At 47.7% G+C, this 26,964-nt stretch overlaps 2 protein-coding genes across 5 annotated transcripts in view; one reads left to right on the top strand and one right to left on the bottom strand.

Annotated features, from left to right (window-relative positions):
* The window catches only part of SLC36A1 (solute carrier family 36 member 1), a 74,925-nt gene extending 64,159 nt beyond the window's left edge, over positions 1 to 10,766 (top strand). The window contains exon 11 of the mRNA XM_032259843.1: positions 7,716 to 10,766. Coding sequence (XP_032115734.1) covers positions 7,716 to 7,771 — 56 coding nt within the window. The 3' untranslated portion in view covers positions 7,772 to 10,766. The remainder of the gene's footprint in view (positions 1 to 7,715) is intronic.
* Positions 2,487 to 26,964, bottom strand: part of FAT2 (FAT atypical cadherin 2) — an 87,689-nt gene continuing 63,211 nt past the window's right edge. Inside the window, exons 16-24 of one of the 4 annotated variants that reach the window (XM_032259830.1) lie at positions 26,326 to 26,463; positions 25,575 to 25,718; positions 24,094 to 24,291; positions 19,063 to 19,873; positions 15,425 to 15,570; positions 9,679 to 10,120; positions 7,602 to 7,755; positions 4,420 to 4,877; positions 2,487 to 3,370 (exon numbers count right to left, since the gene is read on the bottom strand). In XM_032259830.1, coding sequence (XP_032115721.1) covers positions 2,838 to 3,370; positions 4,420 to 4,877; positions 7,602 to 7,755; positions 9,679 to 10,120; positions 15,425 to 15,570; positions 19,063 to 19,873; positions 24,094 to 24,291; positions 25,575 to 25,718; positions 26,326 to 26,463 — 3,024 coding nt within the window. In that variant the 3' untranslated portion in view covers positions 2,487 to 2,837. Of the gene's footprint in view, positions 3,371 to 4,419; positions 4,878 to 7,601; positions 7,756 to 9,678; positions 10,121 to 12,189; positions 13,029 to 15,424; positions 15,571 to 19,062; positions 19,874 to 24,093; positions 24,292 to 25,574; positions 25,719 to 26,325; positions 26,464 to 26,964 lie in introns of those variants that run through there. The other 3 variants (XM_032259831.1, XM_032259832.1, XM_032259833.1) reach the window with 3 other exon arrangements.

Genomic DNA, 26,964 nt, shown 5'->3' with positions numbered 1-26,964 from the left:
TACCGTATGATTCTAACTATATGACATCCTGGAAAAGACAAAACTATGGAGACAGCAAGAAGTTTCTTGGTTGCCAGGGGTTAGGAGGCAGGGAGGGATGAGCAGGCAGAGCACAGAGGATTTTTAGGGCAGTGAAACTATCTACAAGAGCCCGTAATGCTGGATACATATTTTACGTTTGTCCAAACTCATAGAATGTGCAACACCAGGAGTGAACCCTAATGTAAACTGTGGACTTCAGGTAATAATGACCTGTCAATGGAGAGTTGCCCGTTGCAACAACTATACCCTTGGTGGGGAATGTTAATAATGAGGGAGGCGGCCAGGCGCGGTGGCTCACACCTGTAATCCCAGCACTTTGGGAGGCCAAGGCGGGCTGATCACCTGAGTGTGAGTTTGAGACCAGCCTGACCAACATGGAGAAACCCCATCTCTACTAAAAAGACAAAATTAGCTGGGTATGGTGGCGCATGCCTGTAATCCCAGCTACTCAGGAGGCTGAGGCAGGAGAATCGCTTGAACCTGGGAGGTGGAGGTTGTGGTGAGCCGAGATGGTGCCATTGCACTCCAGCCTGAGCAACAAGAGGGAACTCTGTCTCAAAATAAATAAGTAAATAAAAAGAACAAATAAATAATGAGGGAAGCTATGCATGGGAGTGGGGGACATATCTCCGTACCTTCCATTTAATTTTGTTGTGAGCCGTAAAACTGCTCTAAAAAAAGTTCTCTTAAAAAATGAGAGGCCAAGTCGTGTCTGCTGGAGGCCTCATAATTAGTGTGTGACAGAGCTGGGCTTGGAATCAAGCCTGACCCACCTCAGAGCCATCGCCTGCGTGGTGTCTGCCACGGGCATGCCTTCTTTGCCCAGCTGGATTGGGAACTTAAAGGCAGGGACTGGGCTTTCCTGTCTTCGTGTCATCATGGTTGCCTTGTGAAGTCACATTTAGCTGGTGACTACAGGTGCGCTGTGGAGCAGCACCCACAGGCTGACTCTGGGTCCCAGGAGGGCCGGCTTCCCAAGAATTGTGATAGTTAAGTCCCTTCTCCATAACTAATGCCATGCAGTGCAAAGGGTGCTGGCAGGGGCAGGAGGCCCCAGCTCTTGTCCTGGGCTCTCAGCTAGCCTGCTGGTTAGTGGACTCATCACTCAGAGCCACTCGAACCACTGCAGACAGTTGTGTCAGAGGCAGAGGGTTCTTTCCAAATAGTTTCCTAGGCCCCATCCCCAGAAGTTCTGGTTTTGTGTCTGGGGTAGGTAATGTTGCCAGATCAGGCCTCTCTGTGCTTGATAATCCCTAGGATCCCTCCCAGCTCCCCAAATCTATGAATCTTGGAAGGGCCCGTGGACCCCTGCATTATCCACCGACCCCAAACAGGCTAAATGACACAGAAAATAACAGTAAAAAAGATACTTTATTGTTAAAAAAAAAATGACCAATGGAACCATGTATCAGTCACTCACACTCACAGTCACACATACAGCCGCAAACCACTCGCACAAATTGGCTCTCACCCACATAGCTCCCTCTCGCTTGAAGCAGCAGCCCTGTGGGCAAGTCTCCATTGCTCTCCCTTTTGACTTTTGTCTCCAGAAACAACACACATGAAAAGGCAGTGGACCACAGGGAGGGACTGGATGGGAGGGAGTGGTGAGGCCACCAAAGGCCACAGAGGCCTCTGGGCCCCACCACTCCTGGCTACATACACTCTACACATGTGTACACACATACTATCCATGGGTACCCACATGTGTAGACATGTGCCCACAATGACCCTCCATGCATAGGGTTGAGTCACTGCAGGTAACACTTGATGGGCAGGCGTCTGCGATGGAGAGACAGGCAACGGTCAGTGTCCAGCCTGGACACTGGGGTCCAGCTCCCTGCTTCCAACCTGCCCTAAATAGGAGTTCTGAGTTCCTTGTGTCTAGGGAAGAAAAATCCCGTTGAGGAAACTCATCCAGACAGCAAGGTCAAAAAGTGCCTAATAATTTTTTAAATGAAGAATTAGTTCCTTCTTTCCTTTGGCCAAAAGTGCCTGGGAAACTTGGGATGAAGAACTCAGAGTTCCATGAGGTCTGAATTCTGTCACAAAGAAGGTTCAGAGCTGCGTAGACTCCTGGCAGGCCCTGACTGGCAGACCATCGTGTGACTCTGAGGCGGGGCCGAGTCCTCTGCGTGGGGGCTGCGGAGCCGGACCTTTGGGGACCGAGGCCCGGCGATGCTCCTCGGAGTCCTTGTTGCCCTCCATCACCATTTTCTCCCCGGTGCAAAGCGCAGTGCTTGACGTGGAGCCGACACGTGACAAAGACGCCATGAGTGCTTGACGGAGGCAGGAGCACAGGTGACTGTGCCTGCTCTCCTGCTGCTCACCGCAGCCCCTAGGAGGACGCCGTGCGGCCCTCTAGAGCTCCTCTGTACGGCCCATGTATTGGTTGCCTGTCAGGCACCAACCTGCCTGCCTCCAAAATGGAGCTGTGGGCAGGTCAGTAGATCAGGCTCATCCCTGGGGGCTGAGAGATGGCAGGTCAGGAAGACCGCCGTCTCTCGCCCACCCTGGGAGTCAATTGTTCCTGGTCTTCCAGGGTCCCTGCTGTACGCATGCCTCTTCCCTGGGGCCCTAGTGCTGTTTCTGGAGCTCTAGCCTCAGCTTCCTTCCACTCTCAGGGACTAACTGGGGGACCAGAAAAGCACATTTCAAGGGACAGCAGCCTGGGCTGGGGGTGGTGGCTTCCCTCCCACCTTCCCAGCCACACTCAACTCACCCTCTACGAGACAGGAAGAAAGAACCAAGTCCAGTCCTTGGCCTCCCAACTGCCTTGCTCTGGGAATGGGAAGCTAGAACATGACCTCTTCACAGCTCCCATAATCGCTCTCCACCATATCAGAGCCCTCATAGTTAGGGGGCACCCGGGGCTGGCCCTGGCCTGCAAGAGGTGCCCCCTCCACCTCACAGACAGCATAAGAGGGCCCAGCTCGGCTGAGGCGCATACTCATCCCCTTGTAGCCCCCCTCTGCCAGGCTCGGTCCTCCCCCTCCCTGCCGGAACTGTGAGTGGTAGTAGCTGATGGCCGTGTATTCATTGAGACAGGGGGCAAGCAGGCGCTCCCGGGGACTTGGGGGCCGAGAGGGCATCAGATCTTCCAGGTTCTGGTTGCTGTAACGAGGCGGGAGAGGTGCCCGCTTATTTTCCATCTCCAGGGGGAAGGGGAAGCCCCCATAGAGGCCAGCGGGCTCTGGCATCACGACTGGGGTTGAGTGGCGGTGAGTCGAGGGTGGCAGAGGGCCATGGGTCACTTCGGAGTGCGGGTATTCCCAGCGTTCGTTCCTGGAGTAAGTAGGGGGCCAGACTGCAGCTCCGCCAGGGTACACTGAAAGGGAACAAGAAGACAGGGTCAGCTCATTTTCCCCAGGGAGGGTTTCAGCTGGCTCTATAGCAGCTATATATAACCTAGCGTGTAGTGGAGATGGGGGTGGGGAGCCCACCTGTGCAGGTTGTCCCTGGTGGCTTAGGTTGATATATAGAATCCAATGGGGGCAAGTTCAAGGCTAGAGGTTTGACCCAAGGCCAGCCCATTTTGCAAAGCCCTGCCACTAATCTGAGGGTCAGTGAACAAGGGAAGGATTTGGATGGCTCCATGCAGCCCACCCCCACAGCTTGGGATACGGGGGTCCTCCAAAGTCCTACTGGTGAGTTTTATCCCCTTAACTGAAGGAAACACACACAGTTTGTTTGACTCACAGGTGTGATGGACTCTATCATAGAGAGTGATGAAATGAGATGTGGCTCGGAAATTGGGAGACCAGGAGCCCTTAGTCCTAGCCCTCCCTCTGCTATTGAATAGCTGGGTGAGTTAGAACAAGTCACTGCATGTTTATGAGCCCCACTTTTTCTATTTCACACACAGTGAAAATACTTATCATAACTGCTGATGATTATGCCAAAACATAAAGTGCTTTACTAATGCACCTCCTTTTGAGTCAAAGATGAGAGGAAGGTGAGATTCCTCCTCTTCGTCAGCCAGGTCTGGCCCGAGGCTGCTGCACTTCCAGATTGGGCTACCGGAAGCCTGGACCACTGCTTCTCCTTTCCCTTCCCAGAAAAGCACAAATGTGCAGAAGCCCCCTTCTTACTCCAAGGATTTTATCCAACCCTATGCAAGGTCTACAGATTTCTATCATGAACTTCAGTCCCGTGGAGTGATTTGGGATTTGGAGGAATGCAGTAGAATGAGCCACAGAAACCTAGCATCTGCTCCAGCATCAGTGTGCTGTAACCTTGAACACATCTCATCATGTCCCATCCCAAAGGGTTGGATGAGTGGTGGCTAAAAACGCCTGTGCCTCAGATAACGGAGTGTTTAGGACCACCACCCACTTCCATCAATCCCAGAGGCGAAGCGCCTATGGCTATACTTACCCATCTCCTCACCGGACCAGGTTCTCTTGATGATGGGCTCATTGTCAGGGTGGGAAGGGACAGCAGCTGGCGGGAGTCTGGGGGGGACACTGCAGACCACTGGTCGTTGCTTGGAGTTGGGTGCAAATGTGACAAGCTCATTTGGAACTGAGGTCTTGCTGGGCTCCGGTTGGTTCAGGTTGTTGCAGGAGCTGGCACTCAATGGGTTGAGCTCGATGGCAGGCATGCCTTGGGTGTCAACACCAACACTCCTGGCCAGGAGGTCTGGGTCCTCCATGGCCACAGGCTTGTGAGACTTGCAACGGCGGCAGTAGTAGAGAAGCCCGACAGTGCTTATGATAATGAACACTATGGTCACTACGATGATCAGTAACTCCTGCTGCCCCCAGTCCCCCCTTTTGATCTCAGGAGTGACTAGGCAGTGTCCTTCTGAGCAACCCCTCGCCTCCATTTCGCACCTGCAGAGACGGAGAAGTAGTCAGGGGGCCGAGTCATGAAATTGCCCTTTCCATGTCCCCTCTTCCAGAGATCTACGGTACAGAGACTGCTTCTCACAAAACCTACTGTCTCCCATTTCTTCGCCACCCCCCAAAAGTAATTAACAATCATATCAACATCAGAACTTTCCACCTTCTACCAGTAAAGTATGGGTCTCAGCTACATTTTCATTTGTGACCATTAGGATCTGGGCTCAGGGAATGTCTATTATTTTTCTAGCAATAAGATCTAGGCACTGGATACACTCTCTATCATGAGGTCGGATTTCCACCCATATCACTGCAGTAGAGACATCGACATACCAGCTGCCCTCTAGCAATGATGTCAGGGTTTCAGATACAAGTCAGCATTGCCCAGTAACAGTGGCCAGGCACCCGTGTTCCCTGCTGTGCTTCACCAGGAGGTCACAGGAGCCAACAAATCAGCTACCTTACAATGGGCAACTTGCTCAGAGAAAGCATGTGATCTCTCAGGGTACCTTTAGCTTGGCATTCCTTTTTTTTTTTTTTTTTTTTTTTTTAAGACTCAGTCTCACTCTTGTCTGCCAGGCTGGAGTGCAGTGGCGTGATCTCGGCTCACTGCAACCTCCGCCTCCCAGGTTCAAGCAATCGTCCTGCCTCAGCCTCCCAAGTAGCTGAGATTACAGGCACCTGCCATCACACCCTGCTAATTTTTGTATTTTCAGTAGATACAGGGTTTCACTGTGTTTGCCAGGCTGGTCTTGAACTCCTGACCTCAGATGATGCCCCCCACCTCAGCCTCCCAAAGTGCCGGGATTATAGGCGTGAGCCACCACGCCCGGCCCCTCTAGCTTGGCATTCCATGGTGTAAAGCTCCAAGGAAACTTCTGTGGCCAGCTTTATCCACTTTTGAGGGATATTAGGAAAGTTTGCCCCATTCCGTTTGAGTCCAAAACATTTCTCAATGCCTGAAATTTCCCTACCAGTTGTTTGTTATTTTGGGTTAAATGGTGTCTTCCCCCAAGGTCCTCTTTTAAAATACAGACACCACTTTCAGCTGTGAAGTGTTCTTCCAACACATCTGATGAATGAATAGCATTCCCTACTGCAAAGCAGGGCAGGAAATGGGGCAGGACACACCAGTTGCTGAGAAAAAGGACTGGGGTCAACTGGGCATGGTGGCTCATGCCTGTTAATCCCAGCACTTTGGGAGGCTCAGTCAGACAGATCACTTGAGGTCAGGAATTTGAGACCAGCCTAGCCAACATGGGGAAACCCCATCTCTACTAAAAATACAAAAATTAGCCAGGTGTGGTGGCTCATGCCTGTAATCCCAGCTACCTGGGAGGCGGAGGTTGCAGTGAGTTGAGATTGCACCATTGCACTCCAGCCTGGACAACAGAGCAAAACTCCATCTCAAAAAAGAAAGGAAAGAAAAAGAACTGGGGTAATCAACATACCCAGGGTAATCATGGGAAAGCCCTCTCCCTGCTTGGGCCTCAGTTTCTCCAGCTGTAAAATGAGTGGGTGAACTACATCACTGGCTCTTACACACAGGCTAATAGCAAAGGGATCCATTGGGGGCCTGTTAAAAATAGAATCTAGGCCCATTCTTGGAGATTCTGATTCAGTTGGTCTAGGTTGGGTCCATGAATCTGTATTTTTCATGTCTCTTCCGTGATTCTTTAAAGGCTCCCAAGTTTGGGAGTCATAAAACCAGATAACTGTTAAAGTATCTTTCCCTCTAGGATTCTAAGAATGATTCTGTTTCTCTTGCGCTGCCGCAGCCCCACGTAGTATGAGGCATAGATAGCTTGCAGTGGGGGACCAGGCACAGCAGTGCCTGCCCAAGTGGAACCATTTTCCCCAGGCCACTGGGAAGTTCAGGTCCAGGGCAAGAAAGTAAGCACTTCAGTCATTTTCAGACTGCAGCAAGGATCAGAACTACCTGAGGAGCTGGCTAAATGTGCAGATTCCTAAGCCCAAACTGGTGAATCTGAGGCAGTCGGTTCAGAATAGGGCTGGGGAAATCTCTAACAAGCAGCTTCTTCATCCAGAAGTGTTCTGATGCAGGTGGTTGGAGGGAGATGCCCCAACACAAGAGTCCCCAACTGCTGGGTCACGGACCCCTACTAGTTCGTGGCCTGTTAGGAACAGGGCTGCACAGCAGTGCGTGAGCCAGCATTACCACCTGAGCTCTGCCTTCTGTCAGATCAGTGAGGGCATTAGATTCCCACTGAAGCATGAACAGTGCATGTGAGGGATCTAGCTTGCATGTTCCTTACAATGATCTAACGCCTGATGATCTATCAGTGTCTCCCGTCACCTCCAGATGGGACTGTCTAGTTGCAGGAAAACAAGCTCAGGCTCCCACTGATTCTATGTGATGGTGAGCTGTGTAATTACTTCATTGTATATTACAGTGTAATAATAATAAAAATAAAGTACGCAATACATGTCATGTGCTTGAATCACCCTGAAACCATCTTTCCTTTCTCCTGCCTGGCCCGTGGAAACAGGGTCTGCCATGAAACTTGTCCCTGGTGCCAAAAAGACTGGGGACCACTGTCCTAGCACATTGGAAAGGCCTGGAAGCCAGGCCCCGGCAGCACTCTCCCCTGGCCTCCCACTGGACTTTCTAGAGGTCAGAGCACAGAGCTCATTCCCTAGTGCTGCCAAACCCACGGTGAGGAGCCCATGGCAGGTGGCCTCCCCTGGGATTACCTGTCTCCGGTGTAAGGATGAGGGCAGTTACAGGAAGCTCCTTTGGGGGAGGGGATGCAAGTGCCACCTTCCAGGCAGGGTGCAAAAGTACAATTCTCCCTTCCTTGTTCACAGTGCTTCCCAGAGAACTGCGGTGGACACTCACAGACATAGCCTGGGAGAAAGAGTAGGGACGTGAGAGGGCGCACTGGCCTAGCAATTAAAGGAGACCTGGCCTTGGCAAACTTGCATATTCACACAGCCATTTAATTACTATTTATTTATTTGGCTGTTCCCCTCTGTGCCCAACACCGTACTGGGCATTGGTGCCCTGCTGAACAAGAGCACTTGGTCCCTGCCCTCATACAGCTTACAGCCCAGCAGAGAAAGCAGTCACCTAAAGCATAGTAATAAACAGGATAATAATTATAGACACGAGCTTAGTGCTGATCACTGTTCCAAGGATCTTCCTGTGTTGGCTCATTTGATCCTCACGACGACCTGAGATCACTGTCACTATCCTCATCAGGGGACAGGTACAAAGGGATGGCAAATGAGGAAAGGAGGCACAGAGAGTGGATGGGATTTGTTCAAGGTCACACAGCCAGTAAATGGTAAAGCTGGGGTTCAAACCTAGGCAGCTAGCTATAATATCAATATCTCAGTAATTATAACACAATTAGTTTTATTGAAGGGAAATGCTGGGAGAGGTGGAGAATGAAGCTAGCTTACTCTAGGGACCTGGGAGATATTTCCTTTGAGATCTGAAGGATGAGTAGAAATTAGCCAGGCAAGAAGATAGAGAGCAAAGAAGTGTTTCAGGCAGAAGAGAAGAGTGTGTACAAAGGCTAGGGAAGAATGTGGCATGGTCAAGGAACTGAAACCACACCAGGGTGAGCCAGCCCAGTGAGGGACAGGGAGAGTATGAGTCACAGCCTGCAAGGTGCAGGAGCCACATGCAGGGATTGGGACTCTATCCTAACAGCACAGGGGCCATTGGGCAGTTCTCAGCAGGAAAGTGCCATGCACAGATCTGTGCTGGGCAAAGATCACCCCGGCTCCTGCTGGAAGGTGAAAGGCAGGGAGAGAAGCCAGAGAACAGGGAGGTGGCTGGTGCCAGAGTGAGAGGTGATGAGGGCTTGGGTCAGAGGGGCGGCAGTGGGGCAGGAGAGAAGTGATGAACTCCTTGGATATTTTGCAGGTAGAAAATATGATTAGCTAGACAAAAATCAGGAAGTGGGATAATGCAAAGTGCTGACAGGCATGTGGGTACATAGGAACCTCTCACTCTGCATGCGATGTATAGATAGCTGTGGCCATGCTGAGAGCAATGTAGCTCCATTTAATCAAAATAATTATTTGCATACTGTGAGCATGTGACTTCCACCCCTGGGTATGGGGTGTGTGTGAAGGAAATTCTCACACAGGTTGTCAAGGAGACACACAGGAGAATGCTCACTGCAGCACTGATGATGGAGATGGGTGTTTGGACTGGGGGGGTGGAGAGGGAAAATGTGAGTGCAGGCACATGCTGGACTATTGAGCCAGGTAGAAGCAGTTAATGAAAATTGCTCACGGCAGCATTGACAGATCTGAAAAATACGGTGCTGAGAGAAAGTGTAAACAATATATATCACTTATATAAATTGGAAATTCAAGCATATGAAAAACAACATGTTTTTTTTTGCAAAACATGTGTTTTGCAAGAACTCATTCAAAACCTTTATGTGTCTGCCTCTAGTGTTGGGGAGGGAAGGGAGTGGAATATAGGTCAAAGGAAAATGAGAAAGAGGCTGTGCATGGACCCGTGATGACACTAATGTGTGCGATTAACTCAACCGTCTGTTCCTGAGGTCCCCATTCATATCCTCCCTTGTCCCTCATAAGTAGAAAGGTAGTTTTCGTTGGGGGAAAGGATGCTCCTGGCTTCCTCTAGTCTAGATCTAGCAGATTCCAACCTGTTACTCACAAGGTAGTGAGGGGAAGAGTGAGAAATTTGGAACCAGGAGGCTCTGAGATCTCCACCCTGACACACCTTTCCCACCTGAAGAGCCTTCTGGGATAAACCCTGGGGTCAGCCTGGCACCCCAGCCCTCACCTGCCCCGTGGGTCCATGAGCACTTCCCGCCATTGAGGCACGGGTTCTGGCTGCAGTAGTTGCTGTGGGGGCAGCACTGGGTGAGGGCTTGTGTCTCCAGCAAGCCTGCAACCGTCTTGTCAGGGACCAGCAGTTCTAGAGCCTCTTCATTGACCACGACAGCATCCAGGCAGCCTTCAAAGCCCTGGGAGACATTAAAGGAAGAATGCGACAGGACGAGGCCACCCAGCAAGAGGTGTCTTTCGGGCCTCAGACCATGGCAGTTCTCTGGGACCACAAGGGAGGTGTTGCCCATGCTGTCAACCGTCAGGCGAATGGAAGTGTCCTTCTCCTCCACCAGGATGGAGTGCCACTCGTGGTCATTCACATGGCGCTGGGAGGAAAGATTTCCATAGAAACCACCCAGGCAGTGGTATTCCAGCCGGAGCACCCCACTGGCCAGCTGCAAAGAAAACCCAAACAGCCGTCAACAAAGCCAAGGAGCCCTTGTAAACCTGCGGACAGGCTGCCAGCTCAAAGAACGTTGTTCGTATTTTCATGGGTAGGAGGGATGGTGGTTGGTGATTTTCAAGGCTGTTTTAGACACGGCATTTGCAGAGCATAAAAGCCCTCAAAGTGCTTTTGTGTTGATGGTCTGTCCTTTGCTCTCACCACACCCCATGGGATGGTCTGGGTGGGGATGACATCTCCATTCACAGATGAGGCAACTGAAGCCCAGAGATGCTTTGCTGATCAAGACCCTGTATTTTGAATGCTTCTTCACAGGCCTTTCCAGAGTTGCACACTTGTGAATGCTGGCCTTCAGGGATTTGAAAAACCTCTCTCCCATTCCCACTTCCTTATTACAGCTTAGCAGCACTCAAAATAGGTCCCCAAAACCTTATCAGGGGAGCCACAAGAGCAAAGTATTTTTATAGTAATCCTAAGAGTTGATTTGCCTTTTTTATCTTTGTTTCCTCACAAGTATACAACAGAGTTTTACAGACATGTTATCACGACTGATGAATGCAGAAGTGAATATAAGAAGCCAGTGATCTTCTCTTAAGCCAGACAAAAGAGGGGCTTGCAAACTAAAAAAAAAAAAAAAAGTCAAACAATGCCACTCTTCCCTTTCATTTTGGAAAGTAATAATCTTTCATAAAAATGTGGTAATTAAAGACATGCACTCATATATTGATTGCAGCACTTTTCACACAATAGCAAAGACATGGAATCAACCTAAATGCTCAACAAGTGGGCTGGATGAAGAAAATACGGTACAGATACACTGTGGACTACTATATAGTCATAAAAAGGAATGAGATTATGTCCTTTGTAGCAACATGGGTGGAGCTGGCAGCCATTATCCTAAGCAAACTAACACAGGAACAGAAAACCAAATACTGCACGTTCTCACTTACAAGTGTGAGCTAAACACTGAGTACACATGGACACAAAGAAGGGAACAATGGGTAACAGGGCCTACTTGAGGCTAGAGGGTAGGAGGAAGGTAAGGATCAAAAAATTATCTATCAGGTACTATGCTTATTCTCTGGGTGATGAAATAATGTGTACACCAATCCCCCATGACTCATCAGTTTATCCATATAACAAACCTGCATATGTACCCCCGAACTTAAACTAAAAATTGAAAGAAAAAAATCAATTAATTAATTATTGTATTTATGTTAACGTGAGTTTCTTATTATTTCTAAATAAATTAATAAATATTTTTCAGTGTCTCAGTTTCAATTTCTAATACTGAAAATGCTGATAGTTATAAGCCACATAAACAAAACTTCCCTGGAATCCTTAATAATTTGCAAGAGTATAAAAAGTCCTGAAGTAAAAATATCTGAGAACCACTGTGTTAAAACATTTTAATTCACTTCATTCCCAAGAGGTAGGACTGCCTGTGGCCAAATACTTTTCTGGTGACTTTGGGCTAGGTAGGGTTTTCTCTGTTGAATTTGAAGATCTAACCCAGTGTTTCCTACACATTGGCCATCTGTACACCACCTCTCAGATTTTTGCCCTGGTTGAATACTACCTATACCTTTATTTACTTTAAAAGGAGACAATACTATTAGGGTAAATAGAAAACAGCACACTTGCCATTTAAAAAGAGGGATAACAAAAATGAATGCAACTCAAGTAATAATGTATTTTTATCTGCCTCGGACCAGAAATCTGTTGATCCCACCGTCTTTTCACTGTCTCCCATCTCTGTAATGTCCTTGTTCCTCTCCTTATCCAGCTTAAGTTCCACAGTCCATCATCCTAACTACTTCCTTCACTTCTTTTTTTTTTTTTTGAGACAGAGTCTCCCTCTGTCACCCAGGCTGGAGTACAGTGGTGCAATACAGGCTCACTGCAACTTCCATCTCCCAAGTTCAAGTGATTCTCCTGCCTCAGCCTCCTGAGTAGCTGGGATTACAGGTGCACACCACCAGGCCCAGCTAATTTTTGTATATTTAGTAGAGACAGGGTTTCACCATGTTGGCCAGGGTGGTCTCGAACTCTTGACCTTAGATGGTCCACCAGCCTCAGCCTCCCAAAGTGCTAGGATTACAGGCATGCACATACCCTTGACCTGTCTCTTTCTTACTTCATAGAACTCACTTGGTAAACCCACAACTATGGAAAAATCTGACTCTCCACCTGCTCTATACAGATATGGAGCAGAACATGCCTGGAGAAACACATGCAGCCTTGCTCATGGGTATCTCTTTAATTTCATGACCATGGGTCTCAAATGAACCTTTAATGCTGCCCAGCAATCACACTCTCTTCCTGAGACCATCTACTTTTCCAGATGACTGTTTTCACTAGGTCTGCCTCCCTCCCCATCCCCACTCTCAGCTGATCATCTCACATCCTATGGGAATGGGCAGGCACTTTCACCATCACATCTATCCATCTTAGCTAAATCCAATCTCTCCATTTATTCACTAGATTCCACCCCCTCACCTCCTCAAGGCTCTACTGATTCTCCATCCTCTTTCCTACATCTTTGTTCATTCATTACTGAATCATTCCACAGCATACACATATGCTGTTACTGCTCTAATCTTTACTGTCAAAAATATACCTTCTTTACAGATGATAATCTTTATTTTTTTAAAAAGATTGTCTTCACTTCAATTTTCCAGCCATATATTTTCCTTCTTTGCTCTCTCCTTTCGGCAAAATTGCACCCCAACCTACCATAAATGGAAACCACTGGTGTCAGGGGATTCAGTGATTTCTGTGCTGCCAAATCACTTCCCATCTTACTGGCCTCTCAGCAGCAGATCACCCAGCAGATCACTCCTTCTTTCTTGATACGTGTTCTTCACTTGGCTTCCTACATATGATACTCCCTGGGTTTCCTACAACATCACCGGTTGCTCATGTTCAATCTCCTTTATTGAATCCCCCTCTTCCCTCAGACCTGCTAATGCTGGAGGGTCTCAAAGAGTAATCCTTGGCCTACTCTCTTTTCCATCTGCACTGCTTGATGGTCTCCTCCCGTCTTATGGCTTTCAGTACCATGTATACGCTGAAGACTCCCAGATCACCATCTCCAGCCTCGACACCTCACAACGTTAGGCTTGTCCTTCCAGATCCACTCGGAGGTCTAACGGGCATCTGAAACTTACACATCCAAAACTTCACCCTGATCTCCCCTCCCCAGACCTTATATCCACCCCTACCCTTCCCCAGGCTTGCCGGCGCAAACTCCATTCTTCCGGTATCCCAGGCCAAAATCTCACTCCTTGCATTCTCTCCCACCCTTCACTTAAAGGAAATCCTGTTGGCTTTGCCTTCAAAATCTTTGCAGAATCTGACATCTTTCCAATTCCTTTGTCATCATCCTGGTCTAAACCACCATCCTCTTTGATCCAAATTATAGCAATGGCCTCCTGACTGGGTCTCTCTGCTCCTATCTTTGTTTCTCTAAAGTTGATTCTCAACAAAGAAGCCATGATGACCCTGTATATCAGATCATTGCAATTATCTTCTCAAAATCTTCTAATGCCTCAATTTTGTTCAGAATAAAAGCCAAAGTTCTTACAATGTCCTACAAGACCTTCGTAGATACGCCCCATCCCTTTACACCTCTGACAAACTCCTCCTCCTACTGTTCCCTTTACTCACTTCACTGGAGCAGGTAGAACTCCAAGCCATCATTTAAAAATGCTTAGCATTCTCCTGCCAAAAAAGCTTTTGCATTGCTGTTTCCTCTAACTAGAATGCTGTTCCCTCCAGATGTCCATAGAGCTAACTTTCTCACACTCACCAAATTATTACTCAATTATTAACTCAATGAAACCCTCCCTGGCCACTTTATTTAAAATTGTAAAATTGTAACTCTGGCTGGATGTGATGTTTCATGCCTGTAATCCCAACACTTTGGGAGGCCAAGGTGGGCGGATCACATGAGGCCAGGAGCTCGAGACTAGCCTGGCCAACATGGAGATACCTCGTCTCCACTAAAAATACAAACAAAACCAAACAAAAAATAGAGGGCATGTTTATGCACAGCTATAATCCCAGCTACTCTGGAGATTGAGACACGAGAATCACCTGAACCCAGGAGGCCAAGGTTGCAGTGAGCCGAGATCATGCCACTGCCTTCCAGCCTGGGCGACAGAGTGGACAGGCTTTGTCTCAACCAACCAATCAATCAATCTGCAACTCTTCTCACCCCCGATGCCCTTTATCCAGTTTTTCCCTTTTGCTCATAATACTTATCAAATTTGAAAAAATTCTGTAATTTTCTGAGTTATCATGTTTATGTTTATTGTCAGTCTCTCCTCCATAAAATGAAAGCTTTAAAAGAGATTTCTGTCTTTTTCACTGATGAGACCCAAGCACCTAGAACAGTGCCTACCACATAGTAGATGCTCAATAAATCTGTATCGAATGAATTAAAATCTAGTGGCCAAAGTTGGCTTTCTCTTTGCTGAAATAGTAGATTGGGGCCGGGTGTGGTGGTTCACACCTGTAATCCCAGCACTTTGGGATGCTGAGACAGGCAGATCACCTGAGGTCAGTTCGAGACCAGCCTGGCCAACATAGCAAAAACCCATCTCTACTAAAAAAAAGACAAAAAATAGCCAGGCATGGTGGCATGTGCCTGTAATCCCCACTGCTCAGGAGTCTGAGGCAGGAGAATTGCTTGAACCCAGGAGGCAGAGGTTGCAGTGAGCTGAAATCACACCACTGCACTGTTGCCAGGGCAACAGAGAGAGACTGTGTCTCAAAAAAAAAAAAAGAAATGGTTAACTGGCACATGATACAGGTGTTAAAATTAGATAGGCAGACTGTGACCTTCTACATGACATAATCCAAAGGACTGAATGATTATTATAAAGAAAATTTATTTTTCTTCCATGTGATTCCATGTGACTTCATGGATTTGTCATTTTGGGAACCCACAGTGGTAGGCCATCCCCCACTCCCTGGGAAACACTGGCCTATTACTCAGCAGAAGTGGTAACGGCACCAGGGATAGGTGACCTCATCCATCTTCATTTCCATCTTACCTCACACAGCAAGCAGCACCACTTGTGGTTGTCCTTGGACGTATATCTCCAGGTTGGGTGGCTGTGGCCATCCAGGACGGGTCAGTCATGTGGCCCAACAGTCACACCCAGAATCCCTTAAAACTGTGTAGGGATTTCTTTGCCACAAGTGGGCTTCCTTGCATTCCTAATGCTGCACCCCTACCTCCCCAGCCTGGGACACCCATATGAGGCCAGGAGTGCTGGCAGTGCCTTACCTTCAGGGAGATGGACGCTGTTTCATTGGTGAATAGGAGAGTGGCCTGTGGCTGGAGTGTTTTCAGGTAGAAACTGATGTGCCAGTTCTGAGCCACTGGGGGCCTGTACCGCACGTAGCTCTGACCACTGAACCTTGCAGCTGTACCTGAGAAAGCAACCGAAGCTGTCACTTCCACTTGCAGTGGTCCCCACTGAGCCCTTGGGTTGACTTTGTCTTATTCAGTCCTTGGGTGGCAAAGTCATTGCTCATATTTTATACATGAAGAAACTAGGCTGGGTACCAGTTGTGTCAAACCTTTCCGGTCTCACAAATAGAGCCAGACAAGAGCCATCTCCCTACCTTCCGTTGGCTGCAGGGACCCCTGCCTTAGGTCCCAGCCTGGGTCAAGAATATGAACATTAAACCATTAAGAAAGCAAAAGTCATCCAGATGCGATGGTTCATGCCTATAATCCCTGCAGTTTGGGAGGCTGTGGTGGGAGGATCACCTGAACCCAGAAGTTCGAGACCAGCTGGGGCAACAGAGCAAGACCTCATCTCTAAAAAATAAAATAAAAGTAAAAATAGCCAGTCATGATGCCACATCCCTACAAATCCAGTTACTTGGAATTACATCCTCTCAGCTGTGGTAGGAGTATCACTTGAGCTAGGAAGTCAAGGCTGTAGTGAGCCATGATCTTGCCACTGCATTCCAGCATGGGTGACAGATGGAGACCACATCTCTAATGATAATAATAATAATAATGTTTTTTAAAGGAAAGCAAAAATCAGGCCAGAAATATAACGAATCAAGTGTGTGAAAATTAAAGTTTTTATCCTACATAGTTTCCGTGTTATTTCTGGCATCACTTGGGAATGTAGATTTTGCATTTATGTGTGATTTTAGACCCCCAAAGGTTTTTGCTTCAGGGTATCTCCTTATATCAGCGGGAGCTAATCATTTAGGTAAACAATAAAATGCTGCTATGATAAAGAGGCAGGTAGTGATAGACTGCATGGCCAAAACTTCTGTAAAGTCTGGCATCCTCCATCCTGCCTTAGCAATGGCTAATGTACAGCTGCATATTATGGAGTAAACTTCAGTTTCTTAAGCTTCTTTGACTGTGGTACACCCTTACGTGGACCCCCCTTGGGAAGAGCATTCTGTGGAACCCTCTTTGGGAAGCACTGCCCTCCCCAGATCTTAAAAAATCCACCCTCCCCGGAAGTGAGTCCAGCTATTAAATCCCCAAAACCCCAGTGTGAATAAGATTATCGGTTGTCAGGGTACAAGGATGAGCGGTCCAGCCTCCAGATACCTAGCAAAGAGGAATTGTTGAAGACAGAGAACAAAGGCCAAAAGGAGGAGAAGGAAGAACCAGTCAGGATGAGGCACAAGGGATTATAACATCCACAGATTCCAGCCGGATGCAGTGGCTCACACCTGTAATCCCAGAATTTGGAAGGCCAAAACAAGCGGATCACCTGAGGTCAGGAGTTTGAGACCAGCCTGGTCAACATGGTGAAACCCTGTCTCTACTAAAAATACAAAAATTAACCAGGCATGATGGTGCTTGCCTGTAATTCCAGCTGCTCAGGAGGCTGAGGCAGGAGACTCGCTTGATCCTAGGAGGCAAAAGTTGCAGGGAGCTGAGATCACGCCACTCCAGCCTGAGGGACAGAGCAAGACTCCATCTCAAAAAAAAAAAAAAAAAAAAAAAAATCCAAAGAAGTACAAAATTCCCTGACACTGGCAATTTCATTGTAGTGGGTACTTATTGTATGTGATATTGAAGATGATCTAGATCAGAAATTCCCACACCTCGGGGGATATCAGGAGCAGCTGGAGAGTCTTTATGACACAGAATCCTAAGTTCTCCTCTCAGAGTCTGATTCAGTAGTTCTGGGCAGCACATGGAAATATGTATTTTAAAAATATTACCATCATGGGTGTAACAACTGGAAGGGGGGTGCCAAGGGAGGCTTCTGAGATATTAGTCATATTCTTCTCTTGATCTGGGTGCTGGCTACACAGGTATATTTGCTTTATAAAAATTGTTTGAGGTGTGTAGTTATGGTACATGAATTGGTTTCCTGTATGTTTTACATTTCACTGAAATGTTAAAAAATAAAATAAAAAACCTCTTTGCAACTGATTCTGGTGATCAGCGAATTTTTCTAGTATTTCTTCAATGCAAGCCCTTGTACCTGCTGCTTCATAATTAAATGCCACCTCTAGGACTCACTCAGGACCTTCTACGTAAAAACCTCTAGAGGCGACACCCAGGAGCATGTCTCTTTAAAATCACACTCTCCAGGAGACTTTGCAAAATCTTGAATTTTGGAACCCCTGCTATCTGATGCCAGGTGGCCAAGAGAGACCCTTCAGCCATCTTGGCTTTCTCTGTAGCAGGTTCTGGGGCAAGAGACATATAGAAGGAAATCCCCTCCCCAACAGAGAGAAGCCCTTCCAGCCTAAATCGAGTGGTCCCTGGGCAAAGTCCACAAATCTTCTGAGAAAGAATATCCAGAATGCCAGGAGGCTGGACCCATAAAGGGCAGGGCAGGGCAGGCCAAGCAAGGGCGCTGGTGAGCTGAAGGCCATGTCACTTTCCTTTAGCCAATGCTCCTGAGCTGCTCCCTTGGTCTTCATGCCAGGGGTGCTAGGTGAGTCTTGCTAGAAAATGGAGTGCCTAAAGAGCTTATGAAGCGTTCGGGCTTTAGAGTGGGACACACAGATGTTTGAATAACCAGGCCCTCACTGGAAGCTGTACAGTTGCAAGCAAACTAAATCTCATATCTCAGTTTCAACTGCAGACGAGATTGACAACCCTGCTTTTAGGGCTGTGGGGCCCGTTAGTTTAGGTGACACCTACACAGAGCCTGGCATACAGCAGGCTCCTTATAGCAACAACTGCTACCATGGGAATGAGTGACCATTGATCTGGGGCTTAGTATGGGCCAGCCATGGGTTAAGTGCTTTTGTAACTATTATGTAATTTACCCCCCAAACCAACTCCAGGAGGTGGATGTTATGGTTTTCACTGTTTTATAGATGGGAAACTAAAAAGCTCAGAGGGTTTTAACAACACACCCAAGGTTACACAGCTCGTGACTGATGGAGCTAGGGTTTGAACCTGAGCTGTCTGAGTCTAAACCTTGAGCTTATAACCAGCAGACTCTGGTAATAGTAGTAGGAGTATTAGTAACTCACGTTTATTGAGCACTTTCTATGCATTAGACACTGTTCTAAGCAAGCACTTGATATATAGTGCTGATTTAATTACTACCACAGCCCAGCTCAAAGGCACAGAGAGGTGAAGTGATTTTCTTAAAGTCACCTGGTTAGTAAGTGGTAGAGTTGGGATTTTAACCCATGAGGCCTGAAGCCACAGCCTATGCTCGTAGCCATGATGTTAAACTGCATATTGTATTCTTATTGTTATTTTCTTAATCTCGAAAAGGAGCTGAGAATTGGATATTATTCCATAACTAGATTTTGTGAGGCCACTACCTGTCTTATGGTGATCGGTGGCCTTTGGCCTTATTGCAACTTCCCTGAACTCTCCTACAGCACCTCGGTGGAATCTGCATGCTTAGAGTCAGGTGGGCTGAGCCCAGCACTGCTGCTCATCCCTTGGGAAGATGCTGTGCTCACCATTGCAGGAGCAGCTCCTCTGCAGGCGGTGCCGTGGGGTCAGGATACTGAGCCTCGCGGTGCTGTACGTGGGCCCAACCTTGGGGTCCATGTGCACTGTGTCATGGCAGATTTGACCCTGGCAGGTTGGCCCCTGGCAGGGCACCACGGGCATAGCTGACCGCATCTGAACCCCCACTGAATGCTCCATCTCCTTGGCTGAGTGAATGATGATGGATGCCAGCTCCTGGAGCTCATAGAAGGTTCCGGAATGCCCCTCAAAGATCAGGAGCACGTCCACACCAGCCACGGCCTCTGCAGGCTGAAGGCTGGCCAAGTGAATGTTAGCCCGTTTGATGTCCAGCTTGTGGCTGAGGAACCTCTGCAGGTTCCGCCAGTGGTCACTCACCAGCTCCTCGGGGGTGAGCTGGTAGAAGCCCATCCACACGGCCTGCTGCAGAGCCTCCCTTCCCACATGCCACACATACACGTGGACCCCAGCAGTCGTGGTGAAGGTCCCATCGCTGACCGTGACGTTGAAAGAGTAGTGGCCACGAGGCAGGCTCTGGGCGGCGATAATCTTGCCATCGGGCGCACCCACCGAGAAGTACTTGCCCAGGGTCTCCTCTTCTGCCAGGCTGTAGGTCAGCATGTCCTGGGGGTCCCGGTCTGTGGCATGGATCTTACCCACCATGCCACCCTGAAACTCCTCCTCCCCGACAGTGATGAAGATCTCCAGTGGGAGAGCAGAGGGTGCGTAGTGGCTCTTCTCTGTGACATGTACACGGACAGACGTGGAAGACGAGAGGGAAGGGTTGCCACTGTCTGATGCCTGTGGGCAAGACAAACACTGCTGTCACCTAACGGAACTGCAGCGCTCTTGGGCCCGACTGAGGCTGGACCTTTTTGCGGAGCCATGTCTGTCTGCCCCACATCCAACTTGAGGGCTGACTCAGTGCGTTGTCGCATTTAGAAAAAAAATCTAACTCCAAAAGCACTGACATATGATAAAGATTTTCTGAAGGTTTTGTAAAGAATGAAGGAGGGAGTTACATACTATACCGTGCAGTAAAACAATGCAGTTTCCTCATCTGACACTAGGCTCTCTGAGCCTCTTCCTAAATCTCTCCAGCCATAGACTTGGGCTAACTTCCTCATGAACTTTCTCATTCTGTCCCTCTCCTCAAGTGTGCCCTCAGATATCTCAGCGATTCTGATGCACCATGCACCCTGCTCAGCCTAAGAAAGTTCTCGTTGGGATTCCCTTTTGCTCTGTGATTAGTGTGGGAGTGGGAATTGTTCCTCTGGTCAGTCAACAAAGTCTCCTGCTGGGGCCAGGAGAAAAGAGGCAATAAGTTACCAAATAACTTGGATAAAGTGCTGTGAAGGAAATAAACAGAGACTCACTTTGATCAGATTAAAAGGGAAGGAGTCTCTGCGGAGGGACATTTGAGTTCTGAGGGATGAGAAGGGATGAGAAGAGGTGATAGAGGGAACAGCAAGTGGAAGGTCCCTGGGTAGGAATGAAGGCGATGTGTTCAGCAGCATAGACAGGACACGGGTGCTGGAGCAGGTGGGCAGGGAGGCACGGCTGGCGCACGCAGGGTTGCAGTTTATGCCAGAACTGTGAGAGGCCATGCGGGTGACAGGACCATACTTAAGTAGGGAAAAGAATGTAAATGAAAAGTGCGTTTTCCTTTCATGTTTCACCATACGTCCCTGCAACTTCCTGCCTGACTTAGAAAGGACAAGCTTGCCTTCCTCTCCTCAGTGATGTTATTGCTCCCTCCACTGTCAACAAGGGTCTCCACAATTTTCCCTGTCGTAACATCTTGTTCACATACACTCCAACACTTTTCATACGCAAGAATGTTGTAAGATTACACTTATTGCTGGAAGTTGTGCATAACACTGAAAAGATAGCAATAGCAACAACAATAATTAACACTACTACTAATTTTCTTTCTTTCTTTTTTTCTTTTTTTTTTTTTGAGATGAAGTCTTGCTCTGCTTTCCAGGCTGGAGTGCAGTGGAGACTCAGCTCACTGCAGCCTCCGCCTCCCAGGTTCAACCGATTCTCCTGCCTTAGCCTCCTGAGTAGCTGAGATTACAGGCACGTGCCACCACATGTGGCTAATTTTTGTATTTTTAGTAGAGATGGGGTTTTGCCCACCTCAGCCTCCCAAAGTGCTGGGATTACAGGCTTGAGCCACCACACCTGGCCAACACTACTACTAATTATAATGTATAGCTAACATTAGCTACAACAATACTACTACTGATTATATATAATGCGTAGCTAACATTAACTCAGTACAAACCATGTGCTAGTCATTATCATAAACTATGATGCTTTAAATGCATTATCATGATTTATCTTTCTTATGAGATAGGTACTATTAAGTCACCCACTCTACCAAAGATATAACTGAGACTCAGAGAGGTGAAGTAACTTGCCCAAGGTCATACAGCAGGTAAGGCCTGAGCAGAATCTGAATACCTATCTGTGTCCGTAGCCTGTGTTTTTCTTTGCTGGCCTGTGGTGCTTCCTAGTGCATGGGAGTGGAAATACGGGACAAATGCAATTGATGGTGATGATGCCAGTCTTTACTAAGCACCTGTCTAGGCCGGGGCCTGGCCTGGGTCTGAGAATACAGAGGTCAGGAAGCCATTCTCTCTCATCTCTCTCTAGGCAATCACATCCATGCTCTTGGCTTCGAGGGCCATCCACCTATCCCCTCCCATTCCCAGCTACCCATTCCCAGACCTCCACTTGGATGTCTCACAAACAGTTGGGAGATAATATGCAAAACAGAGCCTTGGTTTAGACCATAAACCTGTCCTGCCTTCCCATTTGGGCCTTTCCAGTCTCACGCATGCACTACCACCCAAGTCTTCACTGGAGCCAGCAATTTAGAAATCATTCCTGAATCTTCACTTTTCTTTCTGTTCCCACATCCACTCCACCAACTCCTGCCTATTTACATGCAAAATCTGTCCCAAATCTGTCTACTTCCTGCATCTTCTCCATCACCCCAAGGTCTCAGCACCACTATCTCCAGCTTGGATGACTTCCCATTGGTCTCCCTCACCCACTCTATAGAGCTTGAAAAATGAGCTTTCTGAGACACAAAAAGGATCCCTTTTCTATCTGAAACCCTTCAACCACCTCTCATTGTACTCAGATTAGAATCTAAAAGTGTTACCAAGACATACACTTAGCTGATTAGATGCCCTGGCTTGTCAAGGACAGTCTTGATTTTTACCTCTTGCGAATCAACTATCACCAAGTATTAGTTTTACTGCCTGTTTTGGATTGAATGTTTGTGTCCCCTCAAAATTCATATGTTAAAATGTAATCCCCAATGTAATCCTATTTGGAGGTAGAGCCCTCAAATGGGATTATGGCCCTTATGAGAAGAGCCATGTGAGCATAAAATGAGAAGCTGGCAGTCTGCAGTCCAGAAGGGGACACTCACCAGAACCCAGCCATGCTGGCACCCTGATCTTGGACTTCCAGCCTCCAGAACTGTGGGAAATAAATTTCTGTTCTTTAAGCCTACCAGCCTATGGTATTCTGTTGTAGCAGCCCAAATGGACTAAATCAGTGCTTCTCTCACTCTCAAAAGGTCACAGTTTGGACCTCAGATAATACAGTCACCCAAGCCACAAGGCCCCCACGCTCTGCCCAGCCTATCCTCATCCTCATTCTCATCCCTGCTCATGATGTTCTGAGCACCTCAGCCACACCTCAAGCTACTTCAGGCTCTTTCCCAGCTCATGTTGTTCTTCCTCCCTGGAAGACTCTCCTGCCCACTTTTCACATGGTTGGTAGCTCGGCCCTCTGCTCAACTGTCACCTCCTGGGGGCAGCCTCCTTCTGAATGTGTATCCTCCTGTCTTATGAGTCTCTCATCACTTTACTTCCATATCATCGTATGTAAGGATGTTATTTCTTCTTCGCCTGTTTATTGTTTATCTCCATGATTACAACTGAAAGCCCCTGGAGACAGGAACCATTTCCTCCTTACCCTCTGCTGTGTTCCCAGCAGCTTGCAAAAGCCTTCGTATGTAGTAGGTACTCAATAAATACTTGTTGTGAGATGGAGTGACTTAAAGAATGAATGCATCATTCCCAGCCCATAAATTCACAGAATAGTAGGGTCCACGGGAGTTGAGATTTAGGAAAGGGATTTGGGGGAATGAAGTGAGGGAGAGATATTTGACCACCATCTTGGCCACTGTTCCTTAGCAATTCCTATACAACCCTCCACATGTACACACAAAATCGCACTTGGGCCCCACGCCAGTTCTCGGAGGTAGGCTTTTTTAGCTCCTGAAGTTCAGAGAGCTGTTCTGGCTAAGCTCTAAGAGCTACAGCCAGAGTGTTTTGCTGAGGCATAGAGCAGAGATTAAGAGGTTGGACTCTGGGGCCAGAGTGCTTAGGTTTGAAGCAACCCATCTCTGCCACTTATTGCCGGTATTACTTTAAGCAAGTCACTTAAATCCTCTGTGTTCCTCAGTTTCCTCATCTATAAAGTGGGTGGTAACTATACCTGCCCTAAGAGTGTTATGAGGATGTTGCAATTTGCAAAGGCAATTGAACTGCACCTAGCCCAGTGCCTGATGCATCCTAAGTGCTTTCTACATTGTTTTCCCTAATGATAGAAGCACCGGATGGCCAGGCATAGCGGCTCACGCTTGTAATCCCAGCACTTTGGGAAGCCAAGGCAAGTGGATTACCTGAGGTCAGGAGTTCGAGACCAGCCTGGCCAACATGGTGAAACCCCATCTCCACTAAAAATACAAAATTGGCCAGGCGTGGTGGTGCGTGCCTGTAATCCCAGCTACTGGAGAGGCTGAGATGGGATAATCACTTTAACCCAGGAGGCGAATGTTGCAGTGAGCTGAGTTTGCACCATTGCACTACAGCCTGGGCAACAAAGAGTGAAATTCCATCTCAAAAACAAACAAAAAAGGAGCACTGGTAGGGCTTTTGCCAGAATCTTTACTGTCCCTGCGGTCACCACCAGAAGCCTAGCACAGCTCTCACCTGGATTTGAAGCTGATACCACTCCTGGGCCCTCCTGCTTAGGCCCTCAGCAGTCACCAGCCATCCATCTGGGGTCACTCGGAAGGCAGAGCCATTGTTCCCCTTGGTGATTTGGAACGAGTAGGGGGGGCCATTCTCTGGAGAGTCCGGGTCACTCAGGATCAGCTGCAGGACTTTGCTGCCGATGGGGGAGTTCTCCTGAGACCAAGAGTGACGGGAAACCAAAGAGCAAAATGAGTCCTGGTCCTTCCTTTGCACCTGTCTGGGTCCATCATCTGGAATGAGTCCTTGGCACACTGCTTGTAGACAGTGCCTGGACATCAAACTGCTGCTCATTCATTCTGCCTGCCTTCGAGGTAGTTGTGACTTTTTTGTCTAGATCAGGAGCTCCCTGAGGGCAGTGTTTGGTCTCAGAAACACAGCCCATTGGGGCTGAAAGGATTCTTAGAGATCTAAGATTAAACCCTTTATTCTATAGAGAGATGACTTGCCCAAGATCACACACTGATGAATCGTGTACTTAAGTTAGTTATTCCCTGAGATAGTAAGGGAATGTTGTGATTTCCAAAGCCAACTGAATACTTACAAATGGTTTCTTCCTTAGAAGACCTGCATATCATATGCTTCTGATAAATGCACTTAAAGATGAGTAAAAATTTAGGAAAAACCAGATTCCCTGAGTCTCATTTTAGCCTCTGTTTGCATAACATGGGAATTTAGTATATTATAACGTAATGGTTGTTAACTTTTTGGCATCACAATGTTATCTACAAACAGAATCTAATGGGCAGAAACTGATCGGTGCCTATCCAACAGACGCTCTCTCTTGCTTTCTTACAAAGTCCTGCTTTTGTTCAGATGTGGACTGGGGATATTCTCAGAAAAAGTATTTTTAGTCAGGTAACTTATTATTTGCAGCCAAGCATCCTAACCCATGCCCATAATATATAAAACAGGTAGAAGTGGAACAACCCTAGGTGATGCATAGTGGGACCCAGAACTCTGCCTTTTTATTCACTTCCTCACCTCCCTCACCCTTTATGGCCCTGAAAGCTACTCATAGAATCCCAAGGCCCTCTTCAAATCCTATTTGTAAATCATTGGTAGGGAAGAGCTTGGGTTCTGGAAAAAAAAAAAAAAAAACCCTAGTGTTAAATTCCAAGTTTGCCACGTTCTAGCTGTGGCATGTTTTTGTTTTTGTTTTTGTTTTACCTCAATCTTCTAAATCTGTAAAATGGGCACTACCTACTTCATATGGCTGTTATGAGCCTCAAATGAGGTAATAGATATGGAAGTGCCTAACACAGTGCCTGATTCCTTTCAAGTCTATAATGTCCTACAGCAGTCTTTGTTGCCTTGGGGACATCAGTGTCAAGGTCACAGCCATTGTTCATGTGGACTAACACCACTGAAGAGCACCTTCTGCTAGTAGGGAAATGAAGGGAGGAAGGGCTTCGGGTGCCTTGGTGGCTCAAGCTTACCTGGACAGTGGTGCTATAGTTGAGCTGGAAGAATCTTGGTGGGTTATCATTGACATCAGCCACTTGGATAGTGATGTCTGTGTCCTCATGCAGTGGAGGCTGCCCGCTGTCTGTGGCTCGGAGCTTCAGGGAATAGCTAGAGGCCTATTGCAGAATGCCCACTGGAGGTTAGCAATGAAGTGGTTGTCCCTTCTTCTGCCCCTTGAGTCATCACTAACATTTTCAGAAAAATAAGTTGGAGACACTTCCCTATGCCCACCCTCATTGCCCACCCATGGCATTTTAGGGCTTAGGTTCTGGAGTCAGAAATAGCTGTGATTCCCTGCTCAATCATTTGCTTGCAATGAGACCTTGGGAAATTGAATGATTTTATGTGAGGGTAATGTCAGGATGCACTTCCTTAAATTATTTTGAGGATCAAATGGCATAAATCCTTTTAAAGCATTTAGGAAAGTGTCTAGCTCACAGTAGGTGCTCAAAAATGTGGCTATTTTATAATGATCCAATGATCTCTACTCAATTGTGAGAAGCCACCTGAGATCCTCTGTGGAAGGTTACGGGTCACTCAGTCCCTCTCCTGCCTCTGGCCACACAGTCCACGGAGGCCTCGCAGAGAAAACAAGTGAGAGACATTCTGGGCAGGTCTGAGGAAGTTTCAGGATGAGGTATTGACTGCGATTCAACTTCTGGATGCCTGGGACTGTGTCGCTGCTCTGATGAGCTCAGGTTGGGCCCCTCCCACATGACTCACCTGTTCCCAGTCCAGAGCCTTGGCCACCTGTAGCTCCCCCTTCTTGGGGTGAATGGCGAAGTGCCCAAGCTGATTCCCTCCTACCAGGCTATAGGTAATGTCACTATTTAGGGGTCCATCTTCATCAGTCGCTGATACCTGCAGGAGGGTAGGGGGATTGTGAATGGAGGGACAGGATCTTGATCCCTGGGAATGTAAGAGGAAACAGATATGTCCCTGCCCCTTTGAGCTGGCAATACCTGGATCACAGTCATCCCTGCCAAAGAAATCTCTTCACTTACATCCTAGCATGGAATTCAGCATGCCATGGTTTATTCATTCATTCACTTGTTCACTCTTGCTAATAGTATGCTAGGCCCTGTCCTAGTAGGTGAGGAATGTGCTAAAACAAATATTCCTGCAGAAAGTTTAATGCCTAATTTTATGGGTAATTCTAATTTGGGGTAGAGTATGATCAGCCTTATGAGAGCACAGAGCACAGAGTGATACATTACACTGGGGAGATTAGAAAAGGATTCATGAAGACCTGAAGGCTCAGGAGTGCTTTTGGGGCTGGAGCAGGCATTCCAGGCAGAGGAAATAGTGTGAGCCCAGGGTGCGGAAGTACAGACGATGTTCTGGGGAAAGGTACATATTCCT

The sequence above is a fragment of the Sapajus apella genome, unplaced genomic scaffold (genome assembly GCF_009761245.1).
Source record: "Sapajus apella isolate SASKATOON/1434 unplaced genomic scaffold, GSC_monkey_1.0 scaffold112, whole genome shotgun sequence".
In the NCBI taxonomy this organism is placed as follows: Eukaryota; Metazoa; Chordata; class Mammalia; order Primates; family Cebidae; genus Sapajus; species Sapajus apella.
Note: the sequence above shows the minus strand (reverse complement) of the source record. Positions and strands in the feature narration are given on the sequence as shown.